The 25,529-nt window shown below is 44.8% G+C and overlaps 1 protein-coding gene across 3 annotated transcripts in view; it reads right to left on the bottom strand.

Annotated features, from left to right (window-relative positions):
- Positions 1–3,151: 3,151 nt before the first annotated feature.
- Positions 3,152–25,529, bottom strand: part of SLC37A3 (solute carrier family 37 member 3) — a 52,340-nt gene continuing 29,962 nt past the window's right edge. For 2 of the 3 annotated variants that reach the window (XM_077828226.1, XM_077828216.1), the window contains exons 8-15: positions 24,628–24,712; positions 23,340–23,521; positions 16,967–17,108; positions 15,705–15,806; positions 14,846–14,893; positions 14,019–14,170; positions 11,960–12,025; positions 8,485–10,981 (exon numbers count right to left, since the gene is read on the bottom strand). In XM_077828226.1, coding sequence (XP_077684352.1) covers positions 10,889–10,981; positions 11,960–12,025; positions 14,019–14,170; positions 14,846–14,893; positions 15,705–15,806; positions 16,967–17,108; positions 23,340–23,521; positions 24,628–24,712 — 870 coding nt within the window. In that variant the 3' untranslated portion in view covers positions 8,485–10,888. Of the gene's footprint in view, positions 4,539–8,484; positions 10,982–11,959; positions 12,026–14,018; positions 14,171–14,845; positions 14,894–15,704; positions 15,807–16,966; positions 17,109–23,339; positions 23,522–24,627; positions 24,713–25,529 lie in introns of those variants that run through there. The other variant, XR_013347304.1, reaches the window with a different exon arrangement.

Raw genomic sequence — 25,529 nt, 5'->3', positions numbered from 1 at the left:
CTGACAAAGATAGAAGGCTTCTTTATGTAGGTTTCCCTTTCAGGGGAAACCACTGGTTTAACGAGGTATTTGTTATGTGTATCTATTTTCAAATTGTTGTTTAGGAGCAGCATTTCCTAAACTTCATTAGTCTGTCTGTTGAAGAGGCTTGTGGGTTTCAGCACTCAGCAGCAGTTTACTATGCAAGTCCCTAAGGAACAAAACTATCTAGTGAGCATGTCTGTTTAGAAAGGTTGCCATCCTAGCCTAACAATACTAACTTCAGACTCAACACGATACAGTCATTGATGATAAATTTCCATTATTCAGCTTCTAGTCTCTGGAATTCCTGGCTCTGGGGGCAATCTCACCCAAGCCTGGTGAAGACAATTAGAAGAGCCATCTCTTCTCCAGCGTGTTTCGTTATCTACTCCTCCCATCATACACAACTTCCTTGAGGGCAAGATACATTGCGTAATCTGATACTGAGTGGTAAAGTGAGAAGTACAGATTGAAATATTGGACTAATCTCTGTGTACCTAAGGCCAAGAGTCATTATGTCTGTGAACATGAATCCACCTCTGTCACAGTGTCATAGGTATTTTTCAAGGGTAAGTAAGTAGATAGTGGACATTTGCATACATACAAAAGTGTATGACTTTTTCATTATTCACATAGTATTGACACTTATTCATGTAGTTTTGAAGCTCTCAATTTCATTGTGCTCAAATTATTGCCTCTTTGGTTTGTAGCATGGTATTTCTAAGCACTCAGCAATGAGAGGTAACTACGGTAATCTGAATTAGTTCTCAATTTCGTCCACTGACAATATTTCATTCTGCTTTATTAATTGCCCCAATTCAGTTATACCCAATCCTTATCCAACCATTATATTCTGGTTTTCTTGTCAGTTGCCATAGACTGAGGCAAATGAAGATGGACAGTTAGATTCTAGGTTAAAAGAAAAGGAGTACTTGTGGCACCTTCGAGACTAACCAATTTATTTGAGCATAAGCTTTCGTGAGCTACAGTTCACTTCATCGGATTCTAGGTTTTTGGAGGGTTTTTTGGTTTGTTTGTTTTCCAAATTAACAATATCCAATATCCAAGTTTAAGTGGATTTTTTAAATGATTGATACAGAATATCACATTGCAGAGAAAATAAAATTATTTATGAGTTGGATAAATGCAGAAAAAAATATTCAGGCTCAAGCTAGTATTTCTGAGATAGGGCACAGAATCACAAGACTGGAAGGGACCTTGAGAGGTCACCTAGTCCAGTCCTCTGCACTCATGGCAGGACTAAGTATTAGACCATTCTGGACAGGTGTTTTCTAACCTACTCTTAAAAATCTCCAATGATAGAGATTCCACAACCTTCCTAGGCAATTTATTCAAATGCAAATCGATATTTGACTGTAAGGTAATGACAGAAGTGAAGGAGAGCTAAATATCGTATTTTGTAGTCACCAGATGTTAAAGTATAATCTTGTAAAGATTCATTTAGTAGTTTGTAACAAGGTATAATTTTTATTTTCAATATTATATCTATCCTGTGTATCGCCTGACAGAGCTCAGAATTCTGTGTTGCTCTTAAATTGCTAACACAACATATACATTATAAGTAATTAATACCAATCTATATTAGAAAGAGGCACTTTGGTGCAGTTTGTGTGTGTGATATTTGTGTTGATGAAGCGGTATACACTGAGTTGTACACACCAGTAGAACCTTTCCATAAGCTGCACTTGCACAAGCCACTTCTCAAAGGATGTCTCTGCTAGCACCAAAGTATATGCAAAATGTCTAGATTATAATGATTTTATGTGTTATTTCTACACCAGTTCATTTTGCTATGGCATCTTCTCTTTTGGAGCCCTGGAAGCTTGTTCTTTCAAAAGAATTATTCCTTTCATTTAAAAGGGGCTTGTTGCATTTTGTATTTGTTGCAATGTGATGGGGAGAGGCCCAGCCTGAGATCCAGGCCCCATTGTGTTAGGTATGTACAACTGTAACAAAAAGTCCCTACTCCAAAGGTAGAGGAGAGATTATCCAATGGTTAGGGCAGCTAGCCTAGGACTTGGGAGATCCTCCTTCAATTCCCAGCTCTGCCACAGACTGCCTTACCCCTAAGGGAATTCTGTGCCAAAAAATTAAAAATTCTGCACACAATATTTTAAAATTCTGCACAATTCTGCAAATTTTATTTGCCAAATAAATGTGGAGGCTCCGGCACGGCATTGGGGAGCACAAGGCCACTGGCTTCACAGAGGTGGGAGATCACTGTGCAGCTCCCCGCTTAGGACATGGATTCAGTGGTGAGGCTGCACCCAACCCTGACACAGCACAAGGATAGGGCCTGCCCCAGAAACACGCCAGGGCCCTGCCCCTCCATGCCAGGTGCGGGTAGGCAGACTCAGCAAGGCAGGATCCAAGTGTGGAGAGATTCAGTGTGGGGGGGTCCAGGTGTGAGCTGAGAGGGTTCTGTGTGGGGTAATCTGGGTGCAGGCAGCTGAGCGGGTGATCCGGATGCACAGGCTTGTTGGGCAGTTCTAGGTTCAAGCGTAAGGGGACTCTGGAGGGGGATTCAGGTAAAGGTGGTTGGGGCTCAGCGGGGGGGGGGGCAGTTCTGGGTAAGGGATAGAGCTCAGCCTGGGGATCAGTGGGGGTCCAGATGCTGGGGGAAGAGGGGGCTCAGTGGGGTGGAGATACAGGTGCAGCTGGTTGGGGCTCAGTGGGGTGGGGATCTGGGTGTGGATGGCTCAGGTGCAGGTGGGGGGGGGGGGGCGGGCAAGGTTCAGCAGGAGGGTCTGGATGCACAGGGATTGGCCAGATGGGGAGCAGCTCCCTGTACAGGAATCCCTCCCTCTGCAGCTGAGGGGGGGAGAGAGAGAGAGAGTGAGTGTGTGTGCGCACATGCACGAGTTTGCAGAGCTTCCCCCAGCTCGCGGGGGAAATCTGACTCAGCCCCGGATGCCGTGCATGGGAAGAGGAAGTCCCATCATCCCCAGCTGAGCTGGGACTAGCAGCTGATCCCGACAGGGTAGGAGCCATCAGCCAGGTCTTCCCCAGTCCGGCCCCCTGCCCCACAGTGATTAACCTCTCTGCCGGCTGCCCGGGGCACCCAAAACATACTACGGTGTAGGGTCGCATGACTGTTCTTGGGGCTTCCCCCTCAGAAAGTCATTTTTCTGTGGGAAGCAAAGAAATCTGCGGGGGATATAAATTCTGCACCTGCACAGTGGTGCAGAATTCCCCCAGGAGTCACTGCCTATATGACCTTGGGCCAGTCACTAAATGTCTGGGTTCAGTTTCCCATCTGTAAAATAGGGATAATACCACTTCCCTGCCCCACAGAAAGATGAGAGAAGTACATTAAGATTGTGAGGCACCCAAATGCTACGGAAATGGGGATCATAATTGTACCCCACATAGAAAGAAACTGATTAGTCTAAATGGACAAGACAAAGGGTAGGAGGAAGAGAACAGTATTATCCCCATTTTATAGATGAGGAACCAAGGCATGTAGCAACAATGCAACTTGGCCGGGAAGTCTGTGAGAGTAGAACCCAGACCTTCTGAGGCCCAGGCCAGTGCTGTCTCCCCAGGACTCCACTTCCTCAAGGAAGCTGTAAAATGCTCACTTAAAACAATTGCATTTTTCTGAGTGTAAACAGCACTGTTGCATTAACAAGTATAAATGTCCTATAAGAATTAGAGGTGTTTCTTCTGAATACAGTTACCATTTCACTCTCTGCTCTACTGTTGAGTCTATCAAAGCCAGTAAAGCCCAGCTGCCAGCAGGACAGCCAAAACCCCAGTGCTGGTACGAGAGCTGAAGCAGATTGTTGGTGGAGGGGAAAATCTTCCGTGAGATCCTCCCTCCCCCTGCCTTCAAAGGCCTCACATTGCCCTTCTCTTCTGGTTGCAAAGGACTGGCGGGGTAGCTCTCACCAGATCCTATTACCATTGCGCCTTGGTCAGCCAGAGAGAAATGGCTCAGATGAAGGATTCCCATCCAGAAGTTTGGTGTTTTCTCTGCAGCGCTCTCTAACGCTGCCATTCAGAGAGCTGAGGGACCACACCTGAAAGCCCCCTGGACTGGTAATTTAAACAGCTAGGCCAGGCCAGATTTTCTGGTAAAAAAAGATAGTCTTCTCTTCTTGACATCTCAGGCTTGTCACATGATTGCACCACAGACTTCTGTCTGCAGTGCAGAGTAGCTGCAGGCTGGGTTATGGCTCTGTAGTTCTAGTGACAGTAGGGTAGTTGTATTGTCTGATGATTAGAGCATGGGAGGGGGAGTTGAAACTCCTGGATTCTGCTCCTAGCTCAGTGTGTGGCCTTGGCCAACTCTCCCAACTACTCTGTGCCTGTTTATCCACAGGGTGGTTGCAGGGCATGTTAAGATCATGGGATGAAGGCACTAGGAGAGGCAAACACCCTGTGTTTAGTAACGTCTAACAGTCTGAATACTTTGCTCTGACGCTACACATATCCGATCCAGCCACCCACGCACGTTTTTGCAGGCAAATGGGGAGGTGACAACGTTCTTCTCCCTTTGTAAAGGCAAAACAAAAAACATGCATCAGTTTCAGATGGAGATTCTGAAGGTAACAGTTGCAAAGGAAAGCATCCCAGGGAGGATTTACTGTAGTTAAACCACTTTGCCAAAGGTTATAAATGGGGGAGGGCTCAGGAAATTGGACTAAGGATAGATTTAAAAGGAATTAATACAGCTGGGACCACGGCTGCAGAGTGCAGGCAATGGCAGCTAAACATTTCTCAACAGCAGATCAGTCTGACCGGTAGAGAGCAACTTTGTTTTCTGTAGTAAAGGCTCTTTCCCCTCCTCCTTTTCACCTGTTAAGTGAGCAAGGAATGTATTTTACCAAGAGGCCAACTAAACTGCCTGGGCCACATCACGGGTCACTAACCCATCTTCCTGGACCATTGAGTTGGGATTGTGGCCTATAGAGCCAAACTAAAATGTTCTCACCTAAACAATCTTGGTTTTTTTCTACTTGATTTGAACACATTGTTTCTACATAGATACTATCCTGGGCTCTGAAGGAGGCTCCTCACCATGGAAATATTTATGCTTTATTAGCACATACTATGTAAATGTATTTACTTCCGACACTTCATTTAGCACATTTTTTTCGCCCCCTTTTAATTCTCTAGGGAAGTTGAGTGTGAATTTATGCAATTCCAAAGTCACCTTGGGCTCCAATCCACATCCTACCAGAAGGAATACATCCTTCATCACTCACATCCACCCATACCATGATTACATTACAACGTTCACTTTGTTAGTACGGGATGTGCCGGTTCCTTCCCAGGCAGCCTGACAACGTAGTGCAGGGAGGCTGGAAGAAAAAGGCTGTGGACTAAATTCATCCAAGGGCCTTACGATAGGGATGCATTTGGAGTCGGACCTGCGTATTTAGTAGTAGGGCAGAAACATGAACCGGCCTGAATATTTTAAGCTCACTGGGGCAGGGACCATCTGCCCTGTATATCTGGACAACATCTAACACATTTTGGATGCTACTTTAGTAGCAGTCACGCTTTAACAACATCTTCCCTTCCTCAGGGAAATCAGTCTTTGAGAACAGCCGGTGCATGAGCTTCGAGAGAGAAGGCAGTGGTATAAAAAGGTGTCCTCATTATCAAGCAGTACATCCCACCCCAGAAAAACCTTGTGTAGGTGCATGCATGTGACACTAGATACAAAGAGCTATGCTGCTGTGCCTACCACCTCAGAGTTTGTGCTCCATTACACTTTCCAAGAGAGCCAAAATGGGGCTTGCGGACCTCATGGACCTCTAATTTTACTAATTGCTGGGGCTAATATCATTGCAACACCACACTCCAGTAACACGTTCACCTGTATGGTCCCTCGTACAGCTGCTTCTTCACACGCCAGTGACTGAAAATGCAGTCGCCTGCTTTCATGTGTTGTGCTTGTTATGAAGTAGGAGAGATGAAGAGTAGGAGACCAGACCAGTTCCAAGCAGATGTATTGGAATGCTTTGATGTAAGAGTAAAGATCAGAGAGAGCAGCAACCCCTGTGACCATTACATCCCCAAACCTGCATCCAGTTGCAGAACCTCTCTTCCCCACAGTAACAAATCTGGGGTAAGAACTTCTGTAACCATTACTCTGCTATTTGATGCATATAAGCATCTAACTTTGAGAAGACACGTTGCTCCCCTCAGACATGTACTTGAGATCAGCAATATCAGGAAGAGATCGTTTCGGAAAGCCCGTCCCACCTGCCAGATTGAAAAAGCCAGTGAACCTGTGCCACTGGGGACAAATAAGGGGAACAGGATTTCTTCCAGCTGCATCTGGAGTCCAAAAATCCAGAGCATTACAACCCATCCTGAATCTCAGAGACTTCAACCAGTAGGTTACAAAAGAGAAGTTTTAAACACTGTGTATGAATAATCCTGTTCTTGTAAGAAGGCAGAGGACTTATATGCTCTGGATCTGAGGGCCACTTATGCTTCTAAGGATGAATCCATATGCGGTGACCAGATAGCAAGTGTGAAAAATAGGGACAGGGGGTGGGGTAATAGGCACCTCTATAAGACAACAACCCAAATATTGGGACTGTCCCTATGAAACTGGTCACCCTAAATCCATATGGGATGAGAATCTGGGTGGTGTTCACATGTTGTTCCCAGGTCTGGATAGATGGCTGATCAAGGACAGCGCACAGAGGAATTCAAGGGTCTGAATGCAGAATTTGCCATACCAGATCAGCTACTTGTCTGTCAAGTGCTTATTAACATTCAGACTACTTGAAATAAAACAGCTTTTCCTAAGAAGATAGACTATGTAGGAACCCTACTAAACTGATCTCAGACAGAAGCCCTCCTTCTCTATTGAATAGTTTGAAATAGATTGGAAGGACAAAACAGAGTCCACTAGCATCAGTGGACTTTGATGAAAACGCTGGAACTCACAGTGGCAATGGTTTTCATAGGCACCCCTCCTTTTGTGGCATCCTCAAAGGGCATTTGCCAAATCACAGAGACTCTGGAATCAGTACTCTAACACATGGACTCTTGGGAGAAACACTGGCTGCATGGGAGTCCAAGAGAACATTCAGAATCAATTTCCCAATTCTTACTCAATATTGTAGTAACCATATAGATGAATCTACCCTAAGCTTAGGAGACAGAGAAAGGTCGCACATTCAGTGTACTTGGTCACACCAGGAATCCAGCCACCAGAGAAGTGTCTAGGAATTGTAAATCTTGCTTGTATTTCAGGTTTTCAGAGAATAGTAGGCCATTTTAAAAGGATCAGATGTTTTAATGGCGGGGGGGGAGGGAAGAGGAGGGAAGGGAGATTAAGAGGAAATGGATACATGGGTTGAAGGAGAATATTTAAAGTGCACTTTCCCCTTTAGAGCAAAGGTTCTCCCCAAAAACTCAGGAGAAAAAAATACATTACATAGGATCTTTATAGGTCCCCAGTGGTTAAGGCAAAATCAGGTTCCTACCATATTGGAGATGGCAATGGCAGATGATATCCAGCTAAGAAATGTGCCGTGTCTGATCACACAGACCCAGGGCATTCCAGTGCATTAAAGCGAAAGAAAGTTTTCTTAGAGTACCTAGAGGCTAGGATATTCTGATCCTAGTCATTCACAGAAACATGGAAGCAGAGGGAGAAATGAGATAATCACGACTTTTTTAGAAAAATTACTGCTATATAGTTTTCTTGTAGGTAGTGAGGGGCCAGGCCCATGACCATGATCTCTGGGTGTCTCAAGAAAGCCAAGGTCTCACCCAAATCCGACTTTACAGTGTGCTGTGAAACAAGAGCACAATTAAACAGCTCCCCACTGTGTCCATCTAAAGACAGGAGCCAGGGTGAGTTCAGGTTTGTGCTCAGAGAAATGAGCAAAGAGGGCGCCTAGCAAGGACAGCAAACATGTTATGTTTAATACTGAAGGAGTAGCACAGGGCTTCTACATTCAGAGGGGAAAAAAAAAAAAAAAGGTATGTGTGGCTTTTCTCAGAGGCCATTCATCACACTGTTCCCATCTGATGAAGTGAGCTGTAGCTCACAAAAGCTTATGCTCAAATAAATTGGTTAGTCTCTAAGGTGCCACAAGTCCTCCTTTTCTTTTTACTGTTCTCAGTGCCTCTGGCAGGGAGTCTCACAAAGCTTCTTATGAAACTGATCAGGAAGTGAGCCAAACTGACTAACAGCAACATGTAGCCTCTTTCTAGTTGGGATGGGGGTTTGTTGCAAGTGTTCGCAAGGTTAGGAAGTGAGAACACCGAGGAGAAAGAGGCATACACTGCAGGCGAGGGCTGTGCAGGCCCGGCTCTTCAGAGCTACCTACTAGGGAAACAACTGCAACAACACTATTACACCTGTAACTGGGAACTAGCCATAAAAGGAGGAAGAGCTCTTTTGATGAACTTTATGATTTTAGAAGGGTGGGTGGAGTGGAATAAAGCACACAAAAGAATTCCACATCAGTTCACCAAAAATAATAATTTATTCAGATGACATTGATTTGACATTATCAGAATCAAAACATTTCTCATTGCCACTGCTTGAGGAAACACACCAGCCAAAGGGTCTAGTGTAAAAATAAATATATTAAGACTTGGGTAGGGGAAACAATGCACAGCCAATCAAGTATTAGCAATAAATATGCCCCAAAATACCCTCTGAACAGTTGCACGTGCTCTGCAGCTCAGCGTGCAGATGGAGTTTGCAGCCAATTTGACATGAAGTGATTTGCACTGAAGACTGCAATCTTCATTTCCCTCAGAACTTATTCAGCACCTCAACAGTCACCAAAGCCTGGAATCCAAAACCTCCATTCTCAGACACATGAATAACAGACTGGGCAAACAGTGCCACCAACATGAATTTCAAGGAGTTTGCTTCCATTTGGAAATGGACTAAGGACTGGGTTGGGATCTGAATACTAAGCTAAGTGCCCCCAATCAGTTGAGGGCACAAGGTAGGTCCCCGAACAGCATCTCCTCAGGATCATCCCGAATTAAAATGGCAAAAATTGGAATAAGGGTGGGAAGAAGAGACAAGAACATGGGTCCCTTATGATTAATGGTGCCTTCTCCCCAACCACTGGACTGTTTGAAGGTTAACTAAAAGCAGAGAGGAAGAGATCTAAAAGCAGGAAACATCTCAGACAAAGGAGGAGGACTTTCAGAAACCATAGTAGAAACAGAGCAACCGTGTTCTCCCAGTAAGTGAAGCTGTGAAAACAGCTGGCACTGCAGGATCAGCAAACAATCTCTGAGCAACAATTCAATACAATAAGGCACTAACAACGTTCCACATTAATCACATGATTAAACATTTACTTTCAGACATTTAAAAAAAATGGCTGTACACTAAGTTTAAGAAAAGGCAATTTTTCTATTTTTAAAAAGTTCCTTCCCCCCACCCCCAAATTCTCAGTTACGGAAGAATTTTTCCATCCAGGAAATTAATTGGATCAAATATTTGATCAGAAATCTTGATGGTTAAAAAGTGTCTCTGTGAATACAAGAAAAGTCACCCGAGGCAGTGGACAGAAAAAAATATAAAAAGCAGCTGAGAGGTTGTAAAACGATTCAGATCACTTCATTAACGAACGTGTGACAGATGTTAGTCACTTGCTTAATGCACGATGGAAAGGTGCTCAGAGGCAATGGTGTTAAGCATAGAATAGAATCACATGCTTTTGTAGCTGGCTTGCATCTATTTTTCTAATGAGTTATCAGACTGACAGCCCTGGAGCCTGCCTGTCTGTCCATCGTGTCAGTAAAGCCCGGGCAATAGCAGTGTCGGTTTCGTCACACTACTCCACCAACGTGCCTCAATCCTAACCCAGAAGCATCACATATAAAGGCAGTGGAATAGTTCAGACTCACTTCATTAAATCCTGGGTCTGCTCTGCCGAGGAAGGATAAATGGTCAACTGTTCACAGAGAACAGGACCGATGACACCAGCTTTTTTCAGAAGTGTCATCTAAATAGCCATCAAATGCAGAGAGCAATAACTTTGGGTCACAACTGATCTGACAGCCAACTGGTAAAAAGAATCTGTATCCCAGTCCCAATCCTCAAAGCTATCTAAGTGGCCACTGTTAGATCTATAACATTTACCACACTCCTTGAAAATTAGTGTTAAAAGATTATTATCCCTCTCTTCTACAACATGTAGCTACTTAAATATTCAGAAATTGCAGGGTTTTGCAACAATAATAATAAATAGATCAAGTATGGTGTTAGCTTCTGATGGAGAAATTATCCGTATATGGGAGGATTAACCAAGGATAGTAGAGATTAATCTGTGTATAGATTTGGCAAAGGTATTTTTAGGACACCTGGACAGCACAAACGCATCCGATTTCAAAGAAACTTTTTGCGCATTCTTCTAAACCAAAGCAACAAAGAACTTCAGAATATTCATGAAGTGGGGTTTATGGTTTCCCCAGCATAACGAGGTCTCACCATTCACTGTAAGACTGACTCCCCATCTTCAGGTTTTAAATATCTGACACTTGCCAGGACATTCAGAAATAATCAGTATAGGTTATGGCAATGGGACCACAAACCAGGAGGAAAGAGTGCGCTTGCTGACTTGAAAGGCTCTGGTGGGACTACAGCCAAACTGATTAATTCCTCTATCTTGGAACAGCAGCTCCATGTGGCAGAAGGCCTGAATCCATTTGGGCATTTAGTATTCCAACAGCAAGTTCTCAAAGGCTGTTCTGCAAAACCTTGTGGGACATTCTGAATTAGTCCAAACTTGCAGGGCAGGAGAGGGAGAAAAGAAAACAAACATAAACCTCCCAGAATTTTGATTTGTCTCCCAGTTGTTGATTTTCCTTGGACAGTCCCTCTGAAGGGAAGTGGCAGTCACCCAGTCCGCATACGCAAGTGTCTCTCATGCAGGAGCAATCTAATTTCCCTCACTAGTAAGGGTGAGATGAACAGGATTGTTGAACTGGTCTGTGGAAAGGAACAGCATGAAGGACAATTAGCACATGTACATGCCGCTGCATCTTCCCTCCAACACATTTTAGAGGCATTTGTAAGCACAGAAAGCTGGAAGTGAAATAGGAAAGTCAAAGTTTGCCTATCAGAAGGACAAAAGTTGGCTTTAGACTTTCAGGAAAACTTCTGAATAAGCTAAGGCTTTTCCCTCGACTCAATGGCTTTGCACTGCTCTCTCTGGACCCTATCAAATAGCTCTTTCAGTTGTTCAAAAAGGAATCACAGAGCAAAGCAAGGTATCACCCCAGCTCTAGCCCTAAAGGAGAGGCAAGTGGATTATGCAACACTCCCAGCCACTACCAACCTGAGCAGCTCAGGGTGTGAACTCTGATCTCCTAGACAGAAGCACTGTGCTGCCACCATACTGGGCCAGCCCTATAGAGCACTTTCATTTTGGCCCCTCAATGTCTGATCATCCCTCCCACCAACCCAAAAGAAAGGGCTCCACAAATTACCGGCTCACTATCAGCTCCTTGGAAACCCTGAATGCACTTGCACACAGTGGAGTTGGAGGGGGCAGAACTTGGAAATTAGAGTGAAATTCAACCAAAATGAATGTTGCACACCAGATACAAAAATTTTTAAAGGGGCAATGTCAAGTGCTTCTCTTTCTATCACTTACAAAACCTGCTTTAAAAATCTATTCTTGTTCATTTGGCAATAATAATTCAACATCTGTTTTTTGATTGGTGGAAGGAACCGATATCACCATGGCTGATTTAGATCACACTTCCTGGTGTGCACCAGCCTTACATCAGCTCTGGGAACAGCATTATAACTAATGGGTGTGGCAGAAACTGTTTAAGGTGTGAAAGTCATTACTTTAAACTCTCACAAAAACAACCCTATTATTCATTATTCTAGGGTTCAGAAAATCTTTTTAGCTGCAGACTCAACACAGGTGAAAAAGATAAAGAAGAAAAGACCTCTTACCATAAGGATGAAGAAATAGAAAACCCACATCCATCCCAGATTGTCCTGGATCAAGGAAACTAGATACTGTAAGAAAACAAAATAGGATATTTAGATAATCAACACGTGCACAACTGTGAGGGGTGTGTTTCTGGTGTCACCCTTTCATTTGCATCTCCCTGAGTTTGTGGGCATTTATTGAAGAGAGGAAAAAAGAGCCAGTCACAAATCCTCTCTTTCAGTATCTAGCTGCTCCTTGCCTGGCGTAATAAGAGACTTGCTGCCTTAATCCTTCCATAGAAACCCATACAAGATAGGTGAAAGAGAGATACCAGCGTGAAGCTTTATAGGTAACTATGTTCAGTGAGGAGAAAAACTAAATACCACTTCAAGGGGTGACAATTCAACTAGACTGAACAAAGGATTTTATTGCACAGAACATAGTTACGTAAGTGAATATAAATACCCTCAGAAAAGCTGAACACTCTGGGAAGATGTACAACTTAAAAAGGACATGCATTTTCAGCAGCTATACAAGCATTAGCTAGTTAACCCTTTCCAGTACCCTGTTATGCAGATAAGATGCTCAAGCTTCCGCACTGATTTACAACCTGAGCTCAAGAGGGCCTTGTAATCTTCAAGTAAAGGCAGAAATTATCCCTTATATGCAGTATTTGAATACAACTCTGCTTAAAGGGCCTCTGTACCTCTCTACTACTGAGCATATTGGCACAAAAACAGGATCATCATTTCGGAAGCACTCCTGGTGCTTCTGCTGCTTATTCCCCCACCTGGAGTGACACAGCAGCCATTCCCACTGAGATGACTGCAAGCCCAGATAGGGAAGCAGTGGCAGGCAGAACTTTTCAGAAAGAGAGACCCACTTTTCATGATACTCTCCTTAAGAAGTGGGTACGTGTGTGGAAAGGGGAAGATGCAGGAAGCATGGTACATTGGGAAATTTGTTTCCAAATAAGATTTGAAAGGTGTTAGCCGCCTGTTAAATGTGGAAAACTAAGACAGCATCTTTCAGAGAGAAAGAATGAACATTTCATTTACTGGGGAGATCCACCTCAGTCAGTAGTTAACAAGTTCTTCTCTGCCTGCAATCAGCACTGCTGATATTCACAGGAATATACCCATAAGTGCCAATTATGAACCCTAATTCCTTTGGGAAATGGGGGTGTGGACTCCAATCCTACATACATCTTGGTATTTCATGATGTTACACTCTTTCTCACTAGTAGTATGGGGCCAGTTACATCACAGGCCCTGCCCAACCCAAAAATCTGCACTATGTTCTTTCATGTGCATGAATTTTGTTTCTGCATAACAAGTATGTTCCTACTGCCAATGCTCTCAGCTTCTGCTTCAGTAACAATCCGTGGTCAATTCCTATAACAGCACCCAGTGTGGAAGATGAAAGTAAGTGATACCAGTCTTACAGGATGCGCAGTCTGCCCTAGATAAAGAGAATCACACTCAAACTAGTCTAACATAAGAATTTGTTATGTTCTATTTAAAGGGGACATTCATCTTAAAAACAGTATTTCGTAAAGACATTTCTTCACTGGGGCTGCTAACACCACCTTAGATTATTTAAAAACTGAAAATAAATTTAAAAATCCAAATTTCTTTTCACTATTTATGGAGTGTACATTTTTTCCATTTCTCAGCAGCTCAGGTTATGGAACTGTCTAAACGCATTTCATTCTTTTGTAGTGATTAACACCCATTTTTTCATGATTTGTGTGTATAAAAACATCTTCTGTATTTTCCACAGTATGCATCTGATGAAGTGAGCTGTAGCTCACGAAAGCTTATCCTCAAATAAATTGGTTAGTCTCTAAGGTGCCACAAGTACTCCTTTTCTTCATTCTCAAAGTTTGTTGCCATAATATTTGCATTACAAACTCTGCAGAGAAGGTTTGTGTGTTAAAAAACACTATTTCCATTGGAAATTAAAAAAAAGATTAATAGAAATGTTTCATTTGGGGTTGGAAGCTTTCCCCCCACTGCCAGCCTCCACGTCACTCCCATGTAGAATTTTAAAGGCACATTCCCTCTCTGGTAATCTCACCTGGCCCACTGCAGCTCCAATGCTCCCAGTTCCGTCCACAATTCCTGTGACTGTTGCCAGAGCCTCACTGTTCCCTTTGACCAATTCTTGACGTCCCAGGTCAGCGGAAATCGCCGAGCTGATCATGTTAGATGGGCCTCCAATGAAAAATCCTGAAAGCACCAAAAGACCATCCTCCAATTATAGCACTGCAAGGAGGATACCATTGGCACACCCCAAGAATTTCACAGGGCAGAGAGTTTCTGCAACCCACATGTCAAAGGCTGGGGATGTTATGGAAGTCTCAGTTATAGGAACAGGTTGCAGTAGGGGGCAGAATGCTTTGCTCCCAGCGGGCTTAGTTATCCCTCACAGCGGTAGGTCGTGTTGTCATGTGCTTCTCTGTGCGCCTAAGGGAGGAAGTTGGGGGAAATTCACAGAAATCCCTAAAATATGGGTGTTTGAAACCAAGGACCCTCACTCATTCAGGTTAATACAGAGTCCACATCACGGGAAGCTCCCGGGTATGCACCTTTGGTGGCAGAGGAAGCTTACAGCTTCTCATAGTGTAAAGAACGCAAGAGACATTTGCCATCTGAGCTATTCTAGTCTGCAGCATAATTCCTTATTCTATACCTCTGTTTGTGAAAACTTCTTAAAAAGGTGTTCTAAAAAAACACCCCAAAACCCACAACCAAACAGTCGGACCTTCACGGTCACTCTTGTTGCAGCCACGGCATTTAGCTGAGAAGGCAGTACACCTGAGTACAGTAAGGTTTTACAGCAGTGTTATTGTTTCTTTTCTGTCTACACAGCTTTTGGGGTGAAAGTGGCGTTTTATGACACACCTGTAATGGCCATGATGAACGCATTGATGGGTTTGCTGTTTGGAGAACCTGCCAGGGGACAGATAGAAAAGAGGAGTGTTAATAAAATAATAAATAATTATATCTAGCTCTTATACAGAGCTTTTCATGTGTAGACCTCAAAGCACTTTACAAAGGAGATCAGCTTCATCATCCCCCATTTTACAGATGGGGAGACAGAGGCAAAGAGTGGTCAAGTAACCTGCCCAAGGTCACTCAATTAAAGGATTCCCTTGGTGCAGCCAGAGAGTATATATGGAGACGTGAGATCTTCAACCTTATGATGGCTCCCAAGTCCATTGTTTTGCTGAGCCTAGATGTGTCCTTTAATTAGTTGTCCTAACAGACTGTTTCCAAATCCCATTGGTTGCCAGATGCTAGAGTGCTTCTGTAAATGGCGTGAAGCCTAAGAGCTTCTGACATCTCATCCTTTCCTAGATCTTCTCTCACTCTTTGCCCCCACCAACCCATTGGCTTTTCCTCTTTCAAGATGTTTGCACCTTAGCATTATTGCTTTATGGGTTGTAACTCTGACATGTTGGCAATGCTAGAAAATGCAGCCAAAGGAGCACATCTAATGCCAGCTTCCTCACTGGCACAAAGAAACCCAAGCACTCAACCCACATCTTTCCCCATCGTTAACCAGAATCTGAAGAAAGACTTCTTCCCAGACGCCATGATCTCTTGGCGCAACACAACCTTGCAGAGTGTGACTGGCCCAGAAATATACTCTGAAGGGCAATATCCTGAACCAGAAACAGGTTCAAGGCATAGAAACTGGCAAGCGTCCATCAATCTGGCCCAAAAGGTCCCCCCCTGCATTAATGCAAAATATACTCACGACTGTATCCAAAGAGAGACCCTACAGCCAGAAGCAAGCTGATCGCTAGCACTGGAGCTCGCTTCTGTAGCATATCAGAAATCAAGCCTTGGATTGTCCCACCTGCAAAAATAAAATGAAAGCTCACCGTGCCCTTCCTATTAACATATGGAACACGCACGCTGTTGCACTTACTGAATTCGGGTCTTTTCTTTTATCTTTACCTTTGGCACCTCTACTGTAGGCAAAACTCTCACTGCCGCCTGAGACACAGTCAAGGCAATATCAGATCAGGGTACTCAGGACACAGTAGCGAGGATTGATTACTATGTCTCGCTCTCTCTGCGTGTAGCCAGTCAGTGCTTCTGCTGTTCGTTCCTTTCCCCACACACCCTTCCTGCAATCTCAGTTCAGGTCTGTGCAATGTAACACTTCGTGGCCGTCTCCTAGAGTTTCCTACTGTTCCTATTAATGGCTCTGTTCCGCTGGTGGGAGCACAGAACCGATTCTAGGCACCCCAGTGACACTGTTAACACTTTGTTGTCTAATCCTGCTCAGAGAAGATCTAGATATCATTGCAATCACTAGTGGAGCTGCACTGCCGTTAATGCATTAGGAAATAATCCTAGTGTAAACAAGGCTAGAGAGGCAGCAAAGCAAACTCAGAAGTGTCTTGCAGGAAAGCAGAGTGGACTACTTACCAAGCCAAGAAACAGTGAACATGGGATAGCAGAGCTCTAGCCATAAAGAGAGGCTCTCTTTGTTCTGGCTAGGAGGCACAGGGATAGATTTTACCACTGGCATAAACAAGCACAACTACACTTGGCTCCATTGAAGACAATGGAGTTGTGCCCGCTCACCGCACTGCTGAACTGAGCCCTTTGCTTGCAGCAATGTGGAAACGGCTTCTAGGGTAGAACGTACCCCTAATCCAGGCCTACCCTCTCACTCAGGGATTCTGGTGGGAAGTAGGACAGGAAACCAGGGAGACATCTGTTTGAGTGGGATACTCTCACATTCACAGCAAGTGAAGAAAAGCTCTTATTGCTGAACTGTACAGAAATAGGGTAGTACCCCTTTAAACAGTCTGTGAGCTCTCTAGTGGTACTCACTGCATCCTACGGCTTACAATGCAGCCAGAGAAGCAGTGCATGTAAGCAGGCCTTGCATGCGGGGCACATTCAGTAAACTGTTACTTAGACCCCACTGGGCCCATGTGGTTCCTTCATGTTAAAGAAGAGCTGGGCAACCAAAGAAAGACGTGTTTTGGTTGCTGCACCTACCTATGATTCCGCCCACATCGTACCAAATCGAAAGCTGGTCAGCTTCAGCCTCCTTCCATCCAAAGTTGTTGCTGAGGTAGAACGGCAGCCAGAAGAAGAAGGAGTAATTCACTAGTTTCAAGCAGGCATAGGCCAGGGAATACTAAGACAAAAACAGCCAAAAAACCAGCAAGCAGTTAGCATTAGAAAAACCACAAGTAGCAACTTCTCCTCCTTCCAATAAGCCCACAGCTGAAACGCCCATGGTAAGTGCTTCTGCATTTCACATGAGAATGCAAGGTCAGGAAAACCTAATGCTGAACATCAAAGGGACAGATTGGGGGGAGGAGAAAAAAAAATCAACCAGGATGTCTATTTTTAGTGTTCTTTTCATTGGACACAATGGCTTGAAACACCAACTCTTCCAGCAGCTTCACTTGAAGCACAAGCTTGTGTAGAGGAAAACAATTCGTTCATCTCCTAGATTGGAGGAGATGAACCATGTGACACTAAGCAAGCCAGGGGCTCTTCATTATTTGTGCACTACGCTGAGAAAGACTATTGCAAGCACAATTTATCTGCATCACAGTGTGCCATTCAGAATACTGCTACATTCTCAAAGCACCCTACAGAGAACTCCTCCTAATACCCAAACATTTGTATCCCAGAGCTCAAGACACAAGTGCTGGGCATGCTTGAGAGAGCACCATGTCTCCTGACAGCTGAGACTGTCTGCGGTTCTCTTGCTATGGTTCTGGGGAGTGAACTTGCCTTAGCTTGCAGGAGGACGCTCTCAGTGGAGTCTTTACCTCTGGAAATAACTCCCCCCAGGCAGCTCAGAGCCCATGCTCAGCAGCTTTCAGGGCAGGTGTAAGGTATGCTTATTTTGGCTGACCATCACTGTCGCAGTAGAAGGGAGCCATGTTTGCAGAGTTCCAATGCTCAGTGGCAAGTGCCGTAGCTTTTTAAGGTACCCAAGAGGATAGATTGTGGATTTGTAATGATCAGATTGGTTTAATATGGTAAGAGACGTAGGTGATACACTGATTAGTGCCAGAGACATTTTGATATAAAAATAAATGCCTCCGAACACAGACCATTTCTTCAGCAGGCGTTTGACGAGCAAGCGGAACAATGGAGGCTTGTCTCCCTTTAAGCCTCCTGTCTTATAGGGCCCAAGCCTACCTGCCTCTGAGCAGGATTTCCACTGAAGTCAGCAAGAGTTCTTCAGGTAGAGCAGGATTGGGCCTTACCAAGCCCACTGCTTATTACAAAGCACTTCAGAATGGTTGACTAGATTGCTTGAGAGATTAGCCATTCTTAATCTCCAGAGACCCGAGAGGAAGGCTGTCAGTGTAAAGACAGTTCCATTGCACTTGTTCGGTTGGAGAAGGGGAAAAACTGAGGAAAACCAGAGTAGGAAAAAAGTTGATTTGCTTTATAAGTGTATCTATCTCTTGGAAGTTATCCTTGTTTGTATTCAGGCATCCACATTCACTTTCCAGTCTCACATCCAAGCTGCTCATAAGGCCCCATTAGTGCAACGAAGTAATTCTGGAACAACACAGGTAGATGATCAATTTGATCTTCCAGTCCTTTGCCCTGGCCATGCAGGACTGTTCCTCCAATGTATCTGTTAGCACTCTGACCAACCTAATTTTACAGGGCTCAAGTGAGGGGACTTCCACTACTTTCTTTGGGAGTTATTCCACCATTGGATCACACCATCAGGACCTTTTTTCTGATATTCAGCTTCCACTTCATTCAGCGTTTTATCCCATTTCTCCCAGAACCTCCCCCGACCCCACCAAAAAATTAGTCCTCTTCCTGCATGGCCTTTACACAGCTCAAGGTCGTTATGTTCCCCTTAGTCATCACTTCACCAAGCTGTATACATGGAATTCCTCAGTGACAGAGGGGTCTGTACAATACCCTATCCAGTGGCAGCCCAATTCTCACTGTGGCCTTTAGGAGCTACTGTAAGCAGAGGCAGTGCTCACCTCACCTATTATTAAGGCCGTCAAACATGTTACAGTATAAAACCCTGTCTTCGGTTGTTTATAACTTTGCCAAACTTTAACGTTGGGAGTGAAGTCTTTCATGCCAGGTGTGCTCCTCAGATTAGTGGGGTTTTGCCTTTAAGTTTAGGTCAAAATTGTTTAGCCATTTGTGAGAACAAGGTTGTTTTGCCCATTGTCATGGGGCAGGGTTCCTTCACCCTAGATTCCTGTCTGCAAACAGTCCTCACACACAGCTAGTGACAAGTCGAACTAAAAGGGCTATAGTCACATTGTAAATAAAACAGAACAAGTTCCCCACAGCTGAGGGTTCATACATTCTCCCTAGGCACAAGGTGAGAGGGAAGAGATCTTGGGCTTCTCTGGCCCTTCCAGCTTACCCCTCCCCCCTTCCTGTCTGGCATTTATGTGTTCTCAGCCAGTATCCTGAGCCACCTGGTGTCCTTAACCAAATATCTCCCTAACGTGCCCCATGTGGAGATGTTTACCAAGTGCCCAGAGTGGTGAGTCAGCTTAAGGCTGCTACTCACTCTGTCCTTCCCATGTTAAAAACATTTCTGACAATTTCTTTGAAAAGTTCTAGTGCCCCACACTTGGAACAGGAAGTTGATGCTTCACAGAGGGTGGCATGTGTGTCAGGATCAGGAATGGGCCTTTTGCTATTCCTGTGAATATCTGCCAAGTTATAAGCCTTTGGGGGAAAAAAGTCCATGTTTGTACCTGCCTTTCAAAGTTAGCAGCCACTGAGCACACTCCAGCCCCTCACAGGTCCCAGCACTGACCAGACTACACATGTGCCATCCCCACAGAGTAATGGAACATGCTGCATCTCCTCACAACTGCTGCGTGTGACTGGATCGTGCATGCGACAGCTCAGGGGTAGAGAGGCAAAGCCAGACATTCCTTACAATTGCAGCTCCCAGCTGCTCCAGGTTAGGGCTGGGCACCAGAACCGGGCAGGGAGCACGTCTCTCTTGTGCTCTCAAGAGCCACCCTGCTGGCGCCAATGCAGCATGGCGGAGGAAGCTGCCTGACTCAAATGCAGAGGGGACAAGAGCTTAACCTGTAGAAGGGAAAGGAGCAGAATGGGGGCAAGGAGCCTGGTGAGACTGGGAGAAGGAGGGAGAGAGAAAACTGTGACTGGGAGCTGTGGGAGAGGAGTACTGGCTGGGGTGGAGGAGAGGCTGGGACTGGTGGAGGAAGGAGACTGGGAGTCGTTTGAGTGGGGCTGGATGTGTCGAACACTGAGGCCAGGTCTACACTGGTATACATCGGTATAGCTACGTCATGCAAAGGTGCAAAAAATTCACACCCCCCGAGAGACATAGCTACAAAGACCTCACTGCTGGTGTAGAGGCAAGAATTCTTCAGTTCGCCTAGTGACGGCCTCTCAGTGGGATGGATTACCTTCATCAACGGGAGGAATTCTCCTGTCGGCGTAGGTAATGGCTACCCAGAAGCGCTGCAGCTGTGCCACTGTGGTTTTAAAGGTCGACAAGCCCAGAGATTGGATGAGGCGCTAAGAGGAGGGACGGAGACTGGGACTGGCTGGACAAGGAGATTGGGAACTGGGGTATGAGGTGGAGGGGAAAAACAGCAAGACGGATCTGACAAGGAGCAAGGCGGCAGGGGAGAAACTGAACTAGAGACTGGGACTGTGATATGGGCAGGGGAGTTTTGAATAACTGGAAACCAATGGGCGGAGGAGAGGGAAGAAGAGAGAGAAATGAGGCTTCAGACAAGGAGTCCAGAGGAGGACACTAGGACTGGCTGAGTATGAAGACTGGGATGAGATGCCTGAGAGAGGGTAGGGAAGGAGATGGGGACTGGGACAAGGAGTGAGGACTCAATAAGAGAAAGGACTAGGACAGGGACAGGTTGGAGTGGAGGGAACAGAAGGGTATGTGCCCACTAGAACACTCCTGTCCAGAACCTGGAATGGAACCCAAGACAGACCACACCGTTCCTCGGCTGTCAGTAAACATCTGTGAAATTCCCTGGCAAAGTATGTCTCAGCCCCCTATAGTGCTGGTCCACATGGAGGACGACAACAACCTACTACTGCTACCAGTTACTCAGTTAGCTCTTCAGTGGATCTAAAAATTCCACCTCTGTCCATTACCCATGTGGATGTCAATATGATGTCACCTGATGGATTTTTTCCCCCAGTTTGCTTAAAATAAAAACCTAGAAAATTACACACAAAATACTGTGTTAAAAGAACATTAAGGGTGCAACGTTAAGGGTCGGATTTACAGAAGTGAAGAGTACACTCAGCTGCAACTAAAATCTGTGCTTTGAACATATAATGCCAAGTACTCGGAAATAAAAAAAATATCAGACCCTAAGCATCTCAAATTGGGTACCCAAAATTAGTGGGCACTTTTGACCTCAATCTCTCTGTGCCTCAGCTCCCCATCAGTAAAATGAGGATAATACCACCCCTCACCGCATATGGTTGTTATGAACATAAATTACTATTTGTGAAGCATTCAGTTACTGTAGTGATAAGTGCCATTGGAAAGCCCATGAGGAAATTAAAATTCTGTATTCAGAGCAGGGTTTGAATAGTGTGTAGGAAATACGGTCTGGGGCCATACCTTGAACAACAAGGATAAAACAAAATATTGACTAGCTACTCATTAACTGAGCTCTGTCCATCCTGTGCACTGAATGACACAGGTGTCCTGTGGGGAAAAACTGCAATCATGTAATTAAAGACTACTATAATGAATACACACAAGGGCAGTATTGCCAACCCCAAAAGTTTGATATGTATGACTCAGAGCCCTCAAAATCATGACCAAAAAAAAAAGTTAGCGTGGCTTTTGCTCTTTCTTGATTTTTGTACTCCCCCCGCCTGCCACGTGCATGTTCGTTCTCCCAAAGTTATGGGGACAGGTAATTTCGGCCCTCACTGCAGGACCTCTCGCTTGTTGCCTGATGGTGTGGAGTTCCCAGCTTCTCCCCAAGCCTCAACATTCTAATTAATCCTGTGTCTCCCCTCACTTCCATATCTGCCCATCCGCCTGTGTGGCAGTCAATTCTGGTTGCATAGGTAACCTTAATCCTGACATTTCCTAACTTCTGAGTGCTTGATTTTGCAACCTTAACAATGTTCTTTTAACACAGTTTGTGTGTGTGTCCTGTTATGTCTTCTTTGTAGATGGTCCCTCGACCACCTGATGGCGTCCGACACCATGAGTTGCTGCATCAGCTGAGAGTAGCGTTGACAGATTCCACATTCTCTCAACACTCGCTCGTTACTGGTGTCCCATGCACCCAAGGCTCTGACGATTAGTGCATGTGTCTGAACCTGGTAACCCTTAGCTCTCAAGATTTCAGTCAGTGGTGCGTATTTCTCTACCTTTCGATCTTGGACATCGTGGAAGGCTGGGGACCTGTTCTCGAAGGGCACTGTGACGTCTACTGTGATGATCTTCTTCCGGTCCTTGTTGGTGATGATGATGTCTAGTCACCGTTGGCTGTTGGTTTCGAGGATGGCAGAGTTCACGGCAACCTTCCCTAGGGGTTGAGGGATGGCTCTGGCCAGGCGATCTTGGATGGCATTGTGTCGCAGCTGCCAAGCTCTCAAATGGGGCTTGCTGCTACAAAGAATGTGGGGTAGCATCTCAGCGTAGCAACACTTCCTGCATCGCTTGTCTCGATTCCTGTGGTGGACAGCTCCATTCAGTGGAATGCAGTTAAGCTGGGCCCTGTGGATGAACCTCCAGTCAGCAAATCGGGTGAAGCTGTCCTGGGGAGGAAGTGGTTGCTGGTGTCTCACTTGCACGTCACCTCAAATGCCTTGCCCAGGTCTGGCTTCCGTTTCAGGTTTTCCATGTATTGGGGGTGGATGGCATTCTTCAGGGTCCTCTCTAGCATGGTTCTAGCTCTCAGAATGATGATAGTGTGATCTGTATTCTTCACTGGACATTGGCAATACCAGGAGGGGTGAGCTGGACTGCTGATGAGAAGCACAGTCAGGAAAGTAACAAATACTTTCCTCATGGACTGTATTTTCTAAATGGACAACCAATCTAATTCTCAATTACTGAGGGACAATCGCCACTCGCTGATATATTTTGCTTTCCACAACCAAATCTCTGTACAACTTTTCATGAGTGATGTACCTGCGTATTCGGATTCTAATATCTAAACTATTGTTAAATCTATTCACCTAAATTTGGGTTATTGCTGATTATGCACTCTATATATCGTATCACTTTTAAAAACTAACGCCATATTTGTGGATAATCTAAGTACTATACCCAGATGTACAGACACTTTTCTAAACCTATATATTTTAACATTAGCTTTAATGAAATTTTTAAATTTGTAAATCATCATCACAAACAACAATGCTGAGTCCTTACCAGTAGAACACCTGGTAGACAACAAGCTTGGAAAAAGCCAATGGGCTTGGGCTGGTTGATAGTATCAGGTGCTTGAATAGAGTAATTTTGATCATCCTCATCCTCCTCATTATTGCTGATTAAGGGTTTGTTTGCATCTTCTTCAGCACTGCCGTCCTGTTCATCTCCAAGCTCAGGGAGGCCTATAACACATGAGAACATACACTAGAAACAAAGGACAACACCATTCTTTCCCCACACAAAACCCATGCTCACTCCTTTTAAGCATTTCTCCCTTCTGATACCCCGCTTGCTCTCCCATACCTCCATCCTCCTTTGGCTTAGAAACTCTTCTAGATGGTGCTCTGCAGATTCGCCAGTAGAAACTACCCCTTGTCTTCTAGCGCTCTTGAAAGTATTCTGTCTGATCCTGGCGTCGGCTTTGTCTGTTCTGAGTGTCTGGCCATTAGTTGGAAGACACAACAAATTAGTGCATTTCCCCCTATTTAGTGGCTAGACTCCCTGTGCGTAGGTCCTGCACACATCATCTCAGGCAGTATTTGAACATGGATGCTCACCATGTACCAGAAGCAGTCCTGACAGATGAACTAACAGGAAGACTCCGTATGGTGGATTTGCTAGAAGCTATCCTAGGCTGTCTGACCTGCAGGACATTCCTATATACACTCCAGCATGTCAACAGTTACCTCCTCTGCAACCTCCCCAAAAACCTAGGAGACTCCACCATGTCCCTGACAATGCCCTGAAGATCTCTTTTCTACTCACACTGGAGACTCTGCCTTGCCAACCATCTTCTCAGTTAAGGCCTGTGCCCCCTTCAGAGCCCATATGCCAATCCTTAATCAGCTGGCAGAGTTTTGCAAACCCAAGGCATTCTTTCCCCTCATGGGATGGAGAGGATTCTGAACCTAGTGCTCAACACAATTTACTCCCATGGTAGTCACTTATATGTTCCTCTATTACTGCTTAGAAAAACACCTAGTTTCCATAGGAAGGACACTTGGGAACTGAGTGCATTCTAAGGAATATGGTTTGCACACGAGTCGGACCCCTCTTTGACACTCTGTCCATGTGAATAACATTGTCTGCACCTAGCGTGTTGCAGGCCAAGAAAATGTTCACTCAGGTAGCCACTAGTTTCGAACGGTGTCAGTGACACAAACTTTTGGCAGCAGGAGTTGGGCTTTTAAAGTGATGTGGCAAAGTTAACCACATTTTAATGCAACATGGGGGATCTGCAAACCTGTTTGCCAACTAGGGTTTAAGATGATGTGGACCTCTTACTTACCCACTTCTTTCGGGGAAATCAGAAGTCCAAAGAAGACAATGATTCCTCCAGCAAACTGCACCGATGCTGTCACCAGGAAGGCATACTGGAGAGAAGAGAGAATAAAAGCACTATCTTTCACATTGCTCTTTGGCATCTTATTCTAAATTAAACATTCATCTCTATTTTTCCAACAACTTTCAGTCACACAGGGTCTCTATGCAATGAGACATGCAATTTCTCTGTACCCCAACTTTGTGTAAGAGTAAGCCATACCAACACAGACTATCTCCATAAAACCTAGAAACAGTCACCCCTGCCCCTGGAGTAGACACTATGCTGTTTATCTCACTGGAGGGGGAGCACTGGAATGGACATATCATAGTGGGGAAGGAGCTTAGACACAGAACACCAGATTTTATTCACTTTCCCTTTAATGCAGGCAAATAATGAACATCTTGTCTTACAGTAATGGCCACAGCTGGCACCTCACTGCTCTTGGTGGTAACAAAGCAGAGTAAGTACAGGCATCTACCATTCAGAAGGGTGAATCCTAACAAATGTTCCTGGAGCTTAGCCTCCTGTTGGCACAGGGGAATAAATTAAAATAATAAGCTATTGTATTTCTATACTATTTTTCAAGTTTGTGCAATAAGGACCTGCAGGCACCTGAGCAGAGCGCATGAACATTTCTCCCTTTACACTCCGCTACATTTAAGATTTCCATGAGAGTGAATACTGGAAATGTGTGTATTTAGTCCATAAATACTGCCTTGTTCTCAGGTCACTAGCTATACAATATTGCTTTACAAGGGGCAGGGATGGGTGGACAAGGAGAGAACGTCCTAAAATCAGGTTGTATTGTCCAAAAGGTGAAGACTGGAGTTGCAGTCCGTGGACATGCTCAAGCTGGAGCCCCCTCG

The sequence above is a fragment of the Eretmochelys imbricata genome, chromosome 1 (assembly GCF_965152235.1).
Source record: "Eretmochelys imbricata isolate rEreImb1 chromosome 1, rEreImb1.hap1, whole genome shotgun sequence".
In the NCBI taxonomy this organism is placed as follows: domain Eukaryota; kingdom Metazoa; phylum Chordata; order Testudines; family Cheloniidae; genus Eretmochelys; species Eretmochelys imbricata.
Note: the sequence above shows the minus strand (reverse complement) of the source record. Positions and strands in the feature narration are given on the sequence as shown.